A 14274-nucleotide genomic window follows, 5' to 3' on the forward strand; every position below is an offset into this window, starting at 1 on the left:
CCGGTCTGTATGTGGGATCCAAACCCTCGGCGGGAGCGCCGCCACGCTTCCCAAGCGGCGCACTGTAGCAGTGCACCACCGGGCCGGCCCCTGAACTCATTTTTTTGACTCAGCTCATATGTGGTGTCCATGTGTGAATTCAGCTTAATGTGGCAGTTAGAGAAGGAGTCCAGAGCAGAGTGAAGGGGAGCTCTGGGCACAGCTCTTCCCAGTTAAATCCTCTAGAAACTCTTCCACTTGGCCAGAGACAGACTTCATCTTAGACTGGCCCCCTCTACAAAGGGCTTACAGCACTGCGAAAAGTCCATTTTTTATAGTTGACTTGGAGCAAATTATTCAGGCAAAGAGATTGGCCTTGGGGTGCCATCAGTCCAGGAGACTCTCAAAAGCCCCATGCTCTTCCCCAGAGGAGAATCAATGTAGATAGAAAAAGAGGCTACGACATGTGATGGCCTTCCAGGCCTTCTCTCCTTTGCTCTCCCCAGTGATTCTAGGTCATGTGTCTGCAATTCACTTAAAAAATGTTGTCTTCCACTTCATGTCAGGATCCCTGTCCAGCAAAATATCTTGGACTTCTCTGGATGTTGAGAAGGTGGGCTTAGATTCCCCTTTATGCATGTGCCAGGGCCCAGGGGTGGAGGGAAGTCAGAGAGTCTGAGTTAGAGTCTGATTTGTTTGGTAATCTGTGTGTTCTTAGGCCAGCTGGTTGATCCCTCTTTTTCTGAGGATCACAGAGATCTCTTCCCTTATATGCTGTGACAGGGTTGCTGTTGTGTGGGGACTGCAGAGGGTTGGTGGAAGTCTTTCTTTAGAGGATCTCTTTCTATATATCTGTTGATTTTGCTATTTTCTAGGAGTTTGCTGCACTTACAAAGGAACTGAATATATGCAGGGAACAGCTTCTTGAAAGGGAAGAAGAAATTGCTGAACTGAAAGCAGAAAGGAACAACACCAGGGTTAGTAGGTGAATCTTACTGTGTTACCATTGGCCTCTGGAGTAAGTACTGGGATCGGTGATGCTATTTTGGAACAAAAAGATGATCTGCTCTCTCTGGTTTTAAGCATTTTCATGCTTTTTCCTACTGAGCAGACTGTGATTGATTAGCTCAGCATTATCATGCATTGCTTGAAATTTGTGATGAGAGTTAATGGTATTTTAATACTTTTGAGGGGAATGTCTCTAACTTTCTACTGAATTAAAGGGATTCAAGATTGTTTTAGCATTAGAAGTGCTCTTTAAACATGTTTTTATTTTGGCCTTTTATTCCAGCTGCTTTTAGAACATTTGGAATGCCTTGTCTCTAGGCACGAGAGGTCTCTCAGGATGACCGTGGTGAAGAGACAGGCACAGTCCCCAGCAGGTGTGTCCAGCGAAGTCGAAGTGCTCAAAGCACTGAAGTCGTTGTTTGAGCACCACAAAGCTTTGGATGAAAAGGTACCATCAGCCATATGACAGCTCCTTATCTTTGCACATATTGCAAATTAGGCAAGCTTCCTGTGTGTTTGTGTAACTTTAACTTTTGTAGCTTCTCGAGTTATTGTAAACAATTTTTTTCTGTAAGAAGATGGGGTTCTATATAGTTAAAAAGTACTAGTTGGCACAAATGTCTTAAAATTGATTAATTCTGTGTGTCAGTTTGCTGTTAAGAATTGGGTAATGTAATTTAGGGGGAAGATTATTCTCAAAATTTAAAGCCATTGACAAGGAAGTTTCGGTAACAGTAATAACAATGAAAGACGTTAAAGGTATTCCATCATATACTAATGTTATATCAGGATAACTACATGTTAAGAATAAAATATATACATGTGCACATACACACAAGCTCAACCCCTTTTATTTTCAGGTGAGAGAGAGATTACGAGTAGCACTTGAAAGGTGTAGTTTGTTAGAAGAAGAATTAGGTGCCACACACAAAGAGGTAAGCTTGAGACATCGTCATATGCTTTGAATTGGGGCTTTTAAAATTTTTATCCCTTAGTTTTTTAAAGTGTGAGGACTGTAGTAGGGGCTGTCAGATGTTATTTATCTTTCTAATTGAGGAGCAACCTATCCAGGTCATGTTAAGGACTTATAAAGTAGACTTTTATTTCTTATTATCCATTTTTCCATTAGGTAATAAATTCCATTTTTAATAATCTGCTGATATTCAGGATGGATAGCGTTACCATATGCTTTCTTTTTATACTATAGTTAGCAGTTTATAGTTGAGTTTTTCCAAAAGGAGTTTTGCTATCTTTATTTATGTCTCTTATGCAAGGTATTTTAATCTCATATTCAATTTTTTGGTTTTAGCTAATGATTCTTAAAGAACAGAATAATCAGAAAAAAACACTAACAGATGGAGCGCTTGACATGAACCATGAACAAGAAAATACCCCGAGCACGAATGGAAAGGCAAGTCCTTGGGCTTTTCTTCATTCTCTTTCTGACTTCGTCTGTCCGCAGTGTCTTTGTAGGGCTGCTTGGAGAGCTGCCACTAAAGCTCTGGCTTAAGGTGCAAGTGGTCATGAGAGTTGTGTAATCCAGCAGATTGCATAAATCAGTTTTGAGTTTGCCTATTTCCTGGAAGTATTTTATATTTCATAACTCACCAAACAAGGCCATTTAAGGATATATGTATGTCTTTTATTTTTTTTCCTTCAGAGATCTTCTGATGGTTCGTTAAGCCACGAGGAGGACCTTGCTAAAGTAATAGAGCTCCAGGAAGTCATAGTCAAGCAATTGAGGGAACAGAGCCAAATGAAAGAGCGCCTGGCCGCCCTCTCCAGCCACGTGGCAGAGCTGGAGGAAGATCTCGACACGGCCAGGAAAGACTTGATCAAATCTGAGGAGATGAACACGAAACTGCAACGGGACATCCGCGAAGTGAGTGATAATAGAACCTGTCACTGAGCTGAGCATCTGGGGTGTTGTGGTGGGTTGCTTTTCTTGATTCCTTTTGTGCCTTGCTCTCCCAATTACTTTCAACCTCTGGATCATCGTATAAACAATAGTGAAACCAAGCAGTGCTATGAGACTGTGATAGGCTGTGTCCCCATTTCCATCGTAAAATCTCCTTTCCCCATGGTCTTCAAAGGTAGAGGAGGCTAGCCTCACTGATGCACTGTGGCTGTGGAGTGGGCATGACATAGGTGCTTTCCACCAGGCTGCTTCAAGGTCACGTAATTGCACTCGTCTGTGGATATGTCATGTTCAGATTGCCTCCTAATACGCTCTTAGCCAGTAAATGTTGATGTTGCTTGTGCTGCTGGTTCACTTACAGTGATGTGAGAGCAGTCTGTTGACTTTGTGAAGAGAGTGTTACTGGCGGTTTTCTAGTTTTATGACATTCTACTCCTTCACAGAATATATGGTTTTGACAAACCATGGGTCAGACAAACAATACATGTGGAATTTGCTCACACTTAGGTCATGGTGTAAAAATGTCAAAAAACACTCATTTCTTAGAAAATTTCTGCCTTTGTAAGTATAAGAATCTATTTAATCATTGTTATAAAAGCAAGTGAGGGCCAGGTGCTTTTTCTGGCACCTCCTCCTGTCACTTTTTAACTTGTTCTTTGTACCCCATGAGATCCTCTTGACCATTTAACACATATGTAGAACAGGTTTACTTTCAGTTTGGTAGCTTAGTATGTTATGTAAGAATTCAAAACAAAGAAAAATACTTTCATATATTATATAACTTACTAGGTTATATTCTTTGTCTACAGCACATTATTCCTGTGGCAGAGTTTAATATGCAGAGAATTTTGAAATTCTTCTTTTAAGACCCGTCACTTTTGATATTAAGACTTTGCTAACATTAGTCACATAATAAGCAGGAAAGGACTTAAAGGCAGTGAGTTTTGGAGTGGAGGACAGGCATTGCACAAACAAACCGTTCAGCTCCTCGCTCGCGTTTGATGCCGTGTAGTGTTAATTTTGCTACGGACTTTAGGTGGTTGTGCCCAATTATTTTATTTTTGTGTGTGTGAATTTGTTTTTACTGGGGTACAGGACGTGGCATGGGTTGGGGAATGTAAGTGGGGTATGCCCTCCCCCAGGTGATGTCCGTTAATCTTCCTGGGGTGGTTTTTGGAGCTTTTTCTTTTCTTAGAGCTGTTGTTGCTGACAGCAGTGTCTTCAGGCCCACTGCTGACCGGCTCCTTCCTGGAAGAGAATTTCCTCTTTTTCCTGGGGACACTCCTGTCGCCTGCCTCTTTGGGGTAACTAACTGTTTCCTCCTTGGGTGAAGGTTTCTTCCTCTTGGGGTACTCATGCTGCTGGCTGTGTCTCCAAGGTCACTACTAGCCAGCTCCTCCTTGGGTTGTGCCCAATTAAGTTAAACTTTGACTTCCGTTCCCATTTGATAATATGCTTGAAATTTGTAGTTGTATGAGATTTCATCCAAGAAAATGAAATTTGACTCTCACTACTGTATTCACTCAGAGGCCACACCCTGTCTTGTATCAGCCCGTTTATAGCACCAGGCAGACATAGGCTGCATCTATGGATACTTTTACCTGCTTGGATTCTTGGAGTATTGGGATATTTTATTATTCCTTTTTTTTGTAATATTATGTAGGAAAGAATAAACTTTGGTAAACTGAGTGGCCAGATAAAGTGTTAAGGTAGATTGGTCTTTGCTAATCACATAGGTGAATATTTGTGGTATTTGAGGTAGGTACATTTTTATTCACATTTGAGAAAATTGGCATCTATATCAATTTGATTTTGAGGATACTAATTTTTTTTTTTTTTTTTTTTATACAGTCATGCATCACTGAGGGACAAGGAAAAGTTCTGAGAAATTCCTCCTTAGTCGATTTCGTCGTTGTGTGACCCTCATAGAGTGCACTTACACATAACTGGATGGCATAGCCTACTACACAGCTAAGCTAGGTGGTGTAGCCTGTTGCTCTGACCACCATTTTATACGTGGCTTATCGTTGGTTGAATGGTCATTACGTGGTGCATGACTATATTTGATATGAAATTTAGGATTTAGTCCAGTTTTTTCTCTCTTAATTAAGTATATTAGTGTGTTATATATTAATTACCTACCTTTTTTTCCCTCTGAAATACCTAATTTAGGCCATGGCCCAAAAAGAAGACATGGAAGAGAGAATCACTACTCTTGAAAAACGCTACCTCGCTGCACAGCGTGAAGCCCCGTCTGTGCATGACCTCAATGATAAACTTGAAAATGAAATTGCAAACAAAGATTCTATGCATCGACAGGTGATGGAGTTTATGGACTTTTGTCTGGCTTGCATTAATTGTTAATGGAGTTAAAAGCCTTTTTTCTATACCTTTCATGTTGGCAATCGGGTCTAAATATAAAGTTTTTAGCATCTTAAAATACTTATGTTCAAGAAGTGTGGGCAACTTCCACTTACAAGTTTTGATGATTTAGGATTTGATTTAGCCATTTTATGGAGCTACTCTCTTTGATTCTTTCTTTTGTTTTAATTGAAAGTTAATCTGTTGCTTGTTAGCATTTTTACCAAAGGAGCAGGAGCAGAGAGTGGCAAAGAACTTAAGGCAGTTGGCTGCTAGTTAGTAACTGGGCGCGATGTGATAAATGGCAAATTTAGACATGAAGTCTGTAGTAAGACCTATGTATTTCCTGTGGTTTGGTAAGCCATACTTACTCCTGTTTCTGTGTGGTCTTAGGTAATCAAGAATTAACCCGAAAAACTTAAATCAGACTTCTTGAAACTAAAGTATTTGGTATTTTACAAAGTGTATTTATCCAGAAATAAAAATAAGAAAATATCAGACTGCCATTAAAAGTGATATTGCAGAATATTTAATGATATGTAAGATGTTCACAATAATGATGACTTTGAAAGGCAAATTTCAAAATAGTACTACAGTATGATGTATTTTTTGAGGGTTTTAAAGCATGATGTATTGTATATATGCACATAGAGAGATAAATGCATACAGAAAGAAGAGGAAAGCTACATATAAACAAATGTTAAACCTCTCAGGAACCTGAACTTATTGATGATTTTTAGATTTCTTTAAAAAATCTTTTGTTAAATCTTCAACGTGAAAATTATTTTAGAGCAAGAGGGTTTTTAAAAAGAATATCTTTTAAATACATTTAAAAGATATCTGAAGCAATGTTCTGTTGGTGCACTCTTGGAAGATCTGTATGGAACAGATGAGAGCTGCGTTTTGTCGCGTCAGTGGGCTGTCCAGAGTGCTGCCTTCTAGTACGGGTCGGATTGCTTTTTAACAAGGGATAGTACCACATTCTTCTTAGCTTGTCAATTAGAGTGAGAAGCTTCTGTAGAAAGCTATTTTACTTAGGGTACACGAACATTTATTTGTTAAAAGAAAAAAAAACTGTTTTGAAGCTGTTTAGGAAAAAGTACTTTGGCAAGAGGTGTTTGCACATGGAAATCAAACCCAGGAAGGTGGGTGTGTGCTGTTTGCAGCTACCAGAGCCGAGGGGCTTCCGTCATAACAGACTTAGTTCATGTCTGCCTTTCAGTTTGCTTCAACCTATTGAAAAAGGAAACAGCCAGAAGGTTGCTACATGTTGATGCTTTCTCTCATTTCACAGACTGAGGATAAAAACCGCCAGTTACAGGAACGGCTGGAATTAGCGGAGCAAAAGCTGCAGCAGACCATGAGGAAAGCCGAGACACTCCCGGAGGTGGAGGCGGAGCTGGCCCAGAGGGTGGCAGCGCTCTCGAAGGTGGGGCTTGGGCAGGCTTCTGGATTGATGGTTGTGATTATGCATTGTTCACCTACCTTGTTTATCCTTGTTCCTAGTCACTGTGCCTAAATCCGTGCAGTCGCTCAGATTTGTTTTTAGTGCTAGTTTGTCTGCAATTGGGACACTTTTTAAATGTCATCCTCCCTTTTTATCTGTCAGGTATATGCAGCTTGTCCCCAGTATGCATGTCTAAGAGTTAACTGTTTCTGTTTTATCCACCAACTCAAAACATGGGATAGAAGTTTTGTGAAAAAGAAGGATAGTTTTTCTCAGAAAAAGGAAAATGCTATTCACTTCTAAAGACAAAATTTTAAATAATACTCATTCATTTGTTCAACAACTGTTGGCTAGGCACGTGCAAGGCACAGTCCTACCCTCAAAGTTCTCACCATCCACAGGGGAAGCAAGCAGGTAGAGGGGCAATTTCAAGATTACAAAGTAGGTACTCAAATTGGGCATGTGGGAGGCCCTGGAACCAGCCAGCCTTCCTGGGCGTGGGAGAGGCTTAGCGCTACAGGGCCAGTAAGCATCAGCCAGGCGGAGAGAGCTGCAAGAGCAGAGTCCTGGGTCAGCACCCATCAGTAGTCCTGCGTCTCCTTGCTCAAGCATAGCTGGGAAGGGACACAGTGCCCTGCGGGTGAAGGGTGGCATTGGGTCCAATGCTCACCTGTGCCTTCGAGCCAGTTTGTTGCTAACAGCTTTAACAGAACCTTTCTTCCCTTCTGTGATCTGCTTTTTAAGTCTCGGTTTCTTCTCTCCCTGTTATCTTTCCTGTCCCTTGTCGGCTTTGTAGTCTGATCTTTTGTCTTCTGGGAGCTCTGCTGCTAAGGAAGCTAAGCTGTTGGAACTTACTTCCAGGCTTAGGAAGGTAGACTTTGTCCATTGCTCCTTACTTGTGCTTGCCGCTTTCTGCTTTCTGCGCTGACTAACCAGAAGCAGCCTGAAGATGGGCAGAGTCACACATCCACTGGGCTTGGGCATGGGGATGGGGACACAGAGCCAGTCACCAGCACCAGCCACGCTTGAGCATCACCCACATGAGAGGGTAGTTGCTCCATGATTTAGCACATGAAGCCACACGGGATGTCTTGATAGATGTGAGAAAACACCTTCCACTCAGTATGGTTGAAACTGATCCACGCGGAGCATGTTATGCTTGCTGCTCCTGCAGTAGTCTGCAGCATGTCACTCATGAAGTGAGTACGAGGCCGGCTGATGTTGCTTTTGCCGACAGGCTGAAGAGAGACACGGCAACATTGAAGAAAGGTTACGACAGATGGAGGCGCAGCTGGAGGAAAAGAACCAAGAACTGCAGCGGGTGCGTGTTCAGCCCAAGGGGCTGAGTCAGCCTGGGAGCCCCAAGGGCGTGGCTCGGGCTGGGGGAGGTCAGGGCCTCTTTTCCTAGGGCTCAAGTCCTTATGGCTTAGGTCCTCCTACCTGGGCAGCAGGGCTCACGTGCCCAGCCTAGGCCCTGTGCCCGCTGCAGTTGCCTGGGAGGAACCCCCAGAGCACCACTGACGTGTTTGGGTGATGAGGCACAGAGGTGTGGCCCAATATGTGCTGCCTGTTAACACTTCTGTCCCCTCCTCCTGTCATTGGTGTTCATTTGGGATATGGGGTGGAAACAAAGCTTTTAAGCCATGAAATTGATTATGGCTTCATAAAACACAAACTTGTCAACTTCGTTATCACATTTTAAAATTACTTAAGGCAATTACTTGTAACTTCTGAATACAAATTTTCATTATGAGGAATTTAAGCAATGTAGGGGGTTATATAGAAAAATACATGAAAGTATCTCCACTGATTTTTTTTTAAACAAATATTTTTACCTTTTGCTTTGTAAATAAATTAATTTTGACCCTAAATCCATACCCTAGCTGTTGTTTATACAAGTGGAAGTTCCTCAACCAGCGTGTAGATAAGCCGATCCTCTAAATATCTGGTGGCTCCTGCATATAAGTCTGCCTCTAAGTCCATCTGACAGTTAATGGCTGGTGGCATTGCTGAGGCACCATGAGTGCTTTGTTTAACAGAAGCAGCAGGACCTTCTAATTATCCGAGACTTGTCCCTCTGTTTTTCTGTGTCCACAAGTCAGGTCTGGTCATCATGCAGAAGTCCACTAAAGATGATAGTGGGGGCATAGCCTGGGGAGTGATGGCACAGTTGTGACTCACTGTCAGTCCCTGGTGCTTTTAAAATAATGATTGTGTGTTTACATGTAGTTGATAAGTTTTGTTTCTCTTATTTTAGGCAAGGCAGAGAGAAAAAATGAATGAAGAGCATAATAAACGTTTATCAGACACTGTTGACAAGCTTCTTTCAGAATCTAATGAGAGGCTCCAGCTTCATCTGAAAGAGAGAATGGCTGCTCTAGAAGATAAGGTAGGACAGACAGGCTTCACTGGAGGTTTCCCACCCTTTACAAAAGGACCGTTCATCTCCTCCTGAGGAATAATGCAAAGCAGTGGTTAGCAACTGTTACATAGGAATTGTTCTTGAAAGTGCAAAGGCACAAGATTGTTATCCAGTCACTGAATTAACTTATCCTTTGTTATGTCCTGCCCCGCTTGGGTGTGTGGAAAGCTATGTATCATTCTTATTCTCTAGGACAGGAGTATGTAAATAGTATCTGTAAAGGGCCAGATAGGAAATACTTTAGGTTTTTAGTAATTATGAGTGATTCAATAAAATAATTTCATGCTAATCAGTAATTATCACAAAAGCCACATAGACAACACCTAAGTGAATGGGCGTGGCTATGTTCCAGTAAAATTTTATTAACAGAAACAGGCAGAGGGCTGGGTCTGACCACCAGTCCTAGTTTGCCAGTCTCTGCACTAGAGTCTCTTCTTTGGTCCAGCCTCGCCCCTTTATTGCTCTTCCATTGGAAGTTAATTTCTGTCTCATTTATAAACATAACACATTAGGAGTATGGTGCAGTGGAGAAGATTTAATCATCTAGAACCACACAGTGTCATGTTCCAACCCCCACCTTTATTCTCTTTTCGTTTGGTTTGGAGGAAGTCTGAGGCTTAACTCTTAGTATTCTTATGGAAGTACCTTAGCCATAACCAGAGTGAAGGGATGTTCTAGAATCTATGTCAGAGCAGTTCCAATGGGCAGCAGTTGGATTCAGATTTGACAAAGCCTGTCCTCACCACGCCATCGTTTCTAAGATGAGGCTCAGAAACTTCTCTGAGGTTAGCACGTAGAGTTGCAGTCATGCTCACTTGAGAAAGACTGATGATTACTGCTCATTATATGACACATTTATTTTATGACTGATTGCAAAACACAATATTAGAGACCATACAGAGTAGCTACTCTCACTTACCTGCTTGATCATTGGATCAACCTTAAGGTAGTAGTATTTGTATCTTTGATTTTAATTATCTAATTTTATTAATTTCAGGTTTCCCAAGTGACCAATGAATTAGAAAACCTAGAAGTTAGTGTATAAGTCAGTGTAATTGATTAAAGTAAACTTGACCACAAACTCAACATTTCTGCGTTTAGAAAATTCAGTCAGTGGGCCAGCCCGGTGGTGCACTGGAGAGTGCGCCGCTTGGGAGTGCGGCGGCGCTCCCGCCAAGGGTTCGGATCCCATGTGGAGACCGGTTCCCGCTCACTGGCTGAGCGCGGTTCGGGCGCAACACCAAGGGTTGCGATCCCGTTGCCGGTCCCCGGTATGGGCGCGACACCGAGGGTTGCGATCCCGTTACCAGTCAGTAAAAAAGACAAAAAAAAAAAAAAAGAAAGAAAATTCAGTCAGGAAAGAAGTAAATTTCATATGAATAAGAGCAATTGTGCGAAGTTATAGCCATGTGGTCAGCGTTTACCCTGTGGGACTGCGGCAGTGCTCATTAGTGCATTCCTCTGATCCGTGCCTTTTCTGTGGGATTTTATTTTTTAAACAAATGTAGCCATACTCTCTTACATGAACATTTTAAAGAATTAACACTAAAAGACTATCTAATCTTTTTCAGAATTCTCTGTTACGAGAAGTTGAAAATGCAAAAAAGCAATTGGAAGATACGCAACATGATAAGGTACTTGAGTCATCTCTAATTTATTTAGATATTTGTTAAGAGCTGAACTGAACTGAGTTTATTGTAGTTATAGTCCCTACGGCATTTGGTGGAAGTTAAATTGATCAGTTTTTATGGCTCTCATGGTCCCTGCCATAAGACTTACAGCACTCCTAGATGTGCATGTTTGAGTGCCTTTGTGTTTTTGATACATTTTGAGTTTGGCAATGTGCATGTTTCAGAACTCTAAGTCCTCTCTGGGTTTATTTGGTGCTAAAGTACTCGCCTAAACCTTTCATCAAGAATACTGCTGTCCAACAGAAATATGAGGGCACTTCAAAAAGTCCATGGAAAGATTTGTATCATCTTTTAGTTCTATTTTTCCATGAACTTTATGAAGCACCCTCGTATGAGCTGCATATGTGACTTCTAGTTTTCTACTAGCCATATTTTATAAAGTAGAAAGAAATAGGCAAAATTAATTTTATTTAACCTAGTATATCCAAAATGTTAGTCATTTTATAATATATTAGTATCAATCACTAATGAGCTACTTTGCATTCTTTTTTTATGTTAAGTCTTTGAAATCCACTGTATGTTTCATAATTACAGCACATCTCAGTTTGGACTAGCCCATTTTAAGGGCTCAGTAGTCACGAGTAGCTAGCCAGTGGCACAGATTTAGAAATGAGACCAGGTTGCACATGATACAGGAATGAATGCATGCTTGATATAAGACGATTAAAAATAGTACAGAGAAGTATATACGGTAGAGAGTGAATATTGTTCCCCTTCGTCCCCAAAAGAGTTTTGCTTCTCTCTACAAAACTAATAGTTGTTAATGGCTGGTGTTTATCCTTTAAAGTTTTCACAGGCTGGCCAGTTAGCTCAGTTGGTTAGAGTGTGGTGCTGATAACACCAAGGTCAAGGATTCAGATCCCAGTACCAGCCAGCCTTCAGAAAAAAAACTTTTTTTTTTTCCCTATGACTAAGACATAACTTTGTAAACCCTAATGAATAAAACGCTAATTTGGCGTTCTGAGCTTTTATGTTTACTGTATTACTCTTGGAGAAAGTTTTCACAGAATTAAAATGTTTGGTACTTATAACTGCTACTTTATCCTGTTACGGTAATGTTCAACATCTGGGCATATTTGATGCAAATAACCTTAAAACCTAAAAGAGAGAGCTGCAATGTAAGTGGTTTGCTATTTTGTAGGATCAGCTCGTCTTAAACATTGAAGCATTGAGGGCTGAACTAGACCAAATGAGACTAAGAGGTGCTTCACTTCATCATGGGTATGATATTAACAAATTAATAAGTATGTTTTTAGCATCTGTTGTGTGTATACAAAGGCCTGTCCTTGGCTATGTGGGCAGTATAACTGGAGGTCCGAGCTTAAGGGGCCTGTGGCTTAATAGCAGGCAAGAGGGTAGAGTAAAATGTCATTGCAAAGGTTAGAGTTTGGTACCTAGGAGACTCATGCCTACTAGTTGACAAAACTCAGAAACACAGGAAGGTTTGGAAGGTGGGGATTGCTCAGTTAATATTTGGATATATTGATTTAGGTGCTCAGTGGAGTATAACACTGATGATGTAGGGACAGGAGGACAGAACCCAAGAGGTAGAGGACTGGCATTCGTGGGTGCAGTGGTCACGTCCACAGGACAAGGTTGCTAAGGAAACCGTACAGCTGGAGTTTGAGGAATACTTTCAGATTCCAGGACTTAGTGCAGTAAGGAGCTGGAGTGTTTTATATTTTTTAATTGACACTGAAAGTTTCTGGCATGTAGTCATTTTAAAATCTGTTGAGCTATGACTTTGAACTGGCTGACGTAGTATGAGGGAATCACTGGGCTTGTGGATGAATCCAGCAGATCGCCCAGCATGTGAACCCCGGCGTCCTTCTTATTTTCCTGCTCATTGTTACAGAGGCAACCCTCCTCACTGGGTGTTAAAACCTTTGTTCGTTTCTTTGTAGAAAATGGTCAAGTGAGTTAAAATTTAGCAGAAGGTACCGAAGTGGTTAACTGGTGACACTAGTCTATAGGAAACAGACTTCTTCTTGGAACATGATTTAAGAGACAGCTTAGAGCCTATGCAAACATGTCTTCCTTTGCAAATTTTAGGGTATTGTGAAGGTCTAGGGCACAAGAGCGAAGACAACAGCAAGTGAAGGCCGGAAGCGATGTGTCGGTGTGCTTGTTGTCTGCCGTGGAAAAAGTAGAACAGAAACGCAGGGCCGAACACCTTTACCTGGAGGAGGGTCCTGAGGTGGCTCACGGGTCTCTCCCAATCTGTAGCAGCCTGTGTTGGTTTTCCTGGGTAGTGAAGCTTTCTGTCTTGCGGGGTTGAAAGACTAAATGTCAACCCAGAGCAGGCATCGGTAGCTATTGAGGCAAGCAAAAGAGTGGCTTTCCTTGGAGACTTCTCACATGTGAAGTTACTTCTTTTCCAAATAAACAGGTTCTGGCTTGACTAGAAATCAGAATGTTAGTTTACTTTTTCTGAAAGTGGCTATTCTTTTTGTATGTGTTTCAGCCGACCCCACTTGGGCAGTGTCCCAGATTTCAGGTTCCCTGTGGCAGACAGTCACACAGATTCCTTCAGCACCAGTGCAGTGTTGCGACGCCCCCAGAAAGGCCGCCTAGCTGCTCTACGGGATGAGCCTTCCAAGGTAAGCCTTCAGGTGAAATACCTCTGCTCAGATAAAGGCCACCTGTTTATCCTGTGGCTTTGAGACTGTTGTGGAATAGAAGTGTTGATAGATCTCTTTCTTTCTTCCCCTCCCCCTATTTTCCTTTTTCTGGCTTTTTTCTGGCTAAGAGTTTACTTTTAGGGCATGCTTTTTTTTTTTTTTTTTTTTTTTAAAAACAAAAATGCCAGTAAAATATAGTCTAGTCTTAAGCACAGTGCTTAGTATGGATTTGAAGTAGCAATTAAAAGTACATGAATACAGGGCCGACCCCGTGGCGCACTCAGGAGAGTGCGGCGCTGGGAGCACAGCAGCTCCTGCCGCGGGTCTTAAGCATAGTGCTTAGTATGGATTTGAAGTAGCAATTAAAAGTACATGAATACAGGGCCGACCCCGTGGCGCACTCAGGAGAGTGCGGCGCTGGGAGCACAGCAGCTCCTGCCGCGGGTTCGGATCCTATATAGGGATGACCCCGGTGTGCTCACTGGCTGAGCGTGGTGCGGCTGTTCACAAAAAAAGGACAAAAAAAAAGTACATGAATACAGTTGACCCTTGAATAACATGGGGGTTGGGGTGCCAGCCCTCGAGCAGTTGAAAATTCAATTATAACTTTTGACTCCCCCAAAACTTTACTCATAGCCTACTGTTGACCGGAAGTCTTACTGACAACATAACCAGTTGATTAACATGTTATTTTGTATGTTATGTGTATCATATATGGTGTTCTCACAATAAAGTAAGCTAGAAAAAAGAAAATGTTAAGAAAACCATAAGGAAAAGAAAACCACGAGACATCACTTTTTACTGATAATGCGAATTACTGGAGAGGT

The 14274-nt window shown here is 41.7% G+C and overlaps 1 protein-coding gene across 1 annotated transcript in view; it reads left to right on the forward strand.

The window, feature by feature from the left end:
* The window catches only part of PPFIA1 (protein tyrosine phosphatase, receptor type, f polypeptide (PTPRF), interacting protein (liprin), alpha 1), a gene marked incomplete at its 3' end in the record, with an annotated part of 75703 nt that extends 62277 nt beyond the window's left edge, over positions 1 to 13426 (forward strand). Inside the window, 13 exon segments of the mRNA XM_008589741.1 lie at positions 813 to 956; positions 1271 to 1435; positions 1848 to 1922; positions 2297 to 2398; positions 2648 to 2869; positions 5078 to 5224; positions 6561 to 6695; positions 7510 to 7584; positions 7951 to 8034; positions 8971 to 9102; positions 10707 to 10769; positions 11968 to 12047; positions 13291 to 13426. Of these exon segments, the coding sequence (XP_008587963.1) occupies positions 813 to 956; positions 1271 to 1435; positions 1848 to 1922; positions 2297 to 2398; positions 2648 to 2869; positions 5078 to 5224; positions 6561 to 6695; positions 7510 to 7584; positions 7951 to 8034; positions 8971 to 9102; positions 10707 to 10769; positions 11968 to 12047; positions 13291 to 13426 (1560 nt within the window).
* Between the last annotated feature and the right edge of the window lie 848 nt (positions 13427 to 14274).

The sequence above is a fragment of the Galeopterus variegatus genome, unplaced genomic scaffold, assembly GCF_000696425.1.
Source record: "Galeopterus variegatus unplaced genomic scaffold, G_variegatus-3.0.2 Scaffold5629, whole genome shotgun sequence".
Classification (NCBI taxonomy): Eukaryota; Metazoa; Chordata; class Mammalia; order Dermoptera; family Cynocephalidae; genus Galeopterus; species Galeopterus variegatus.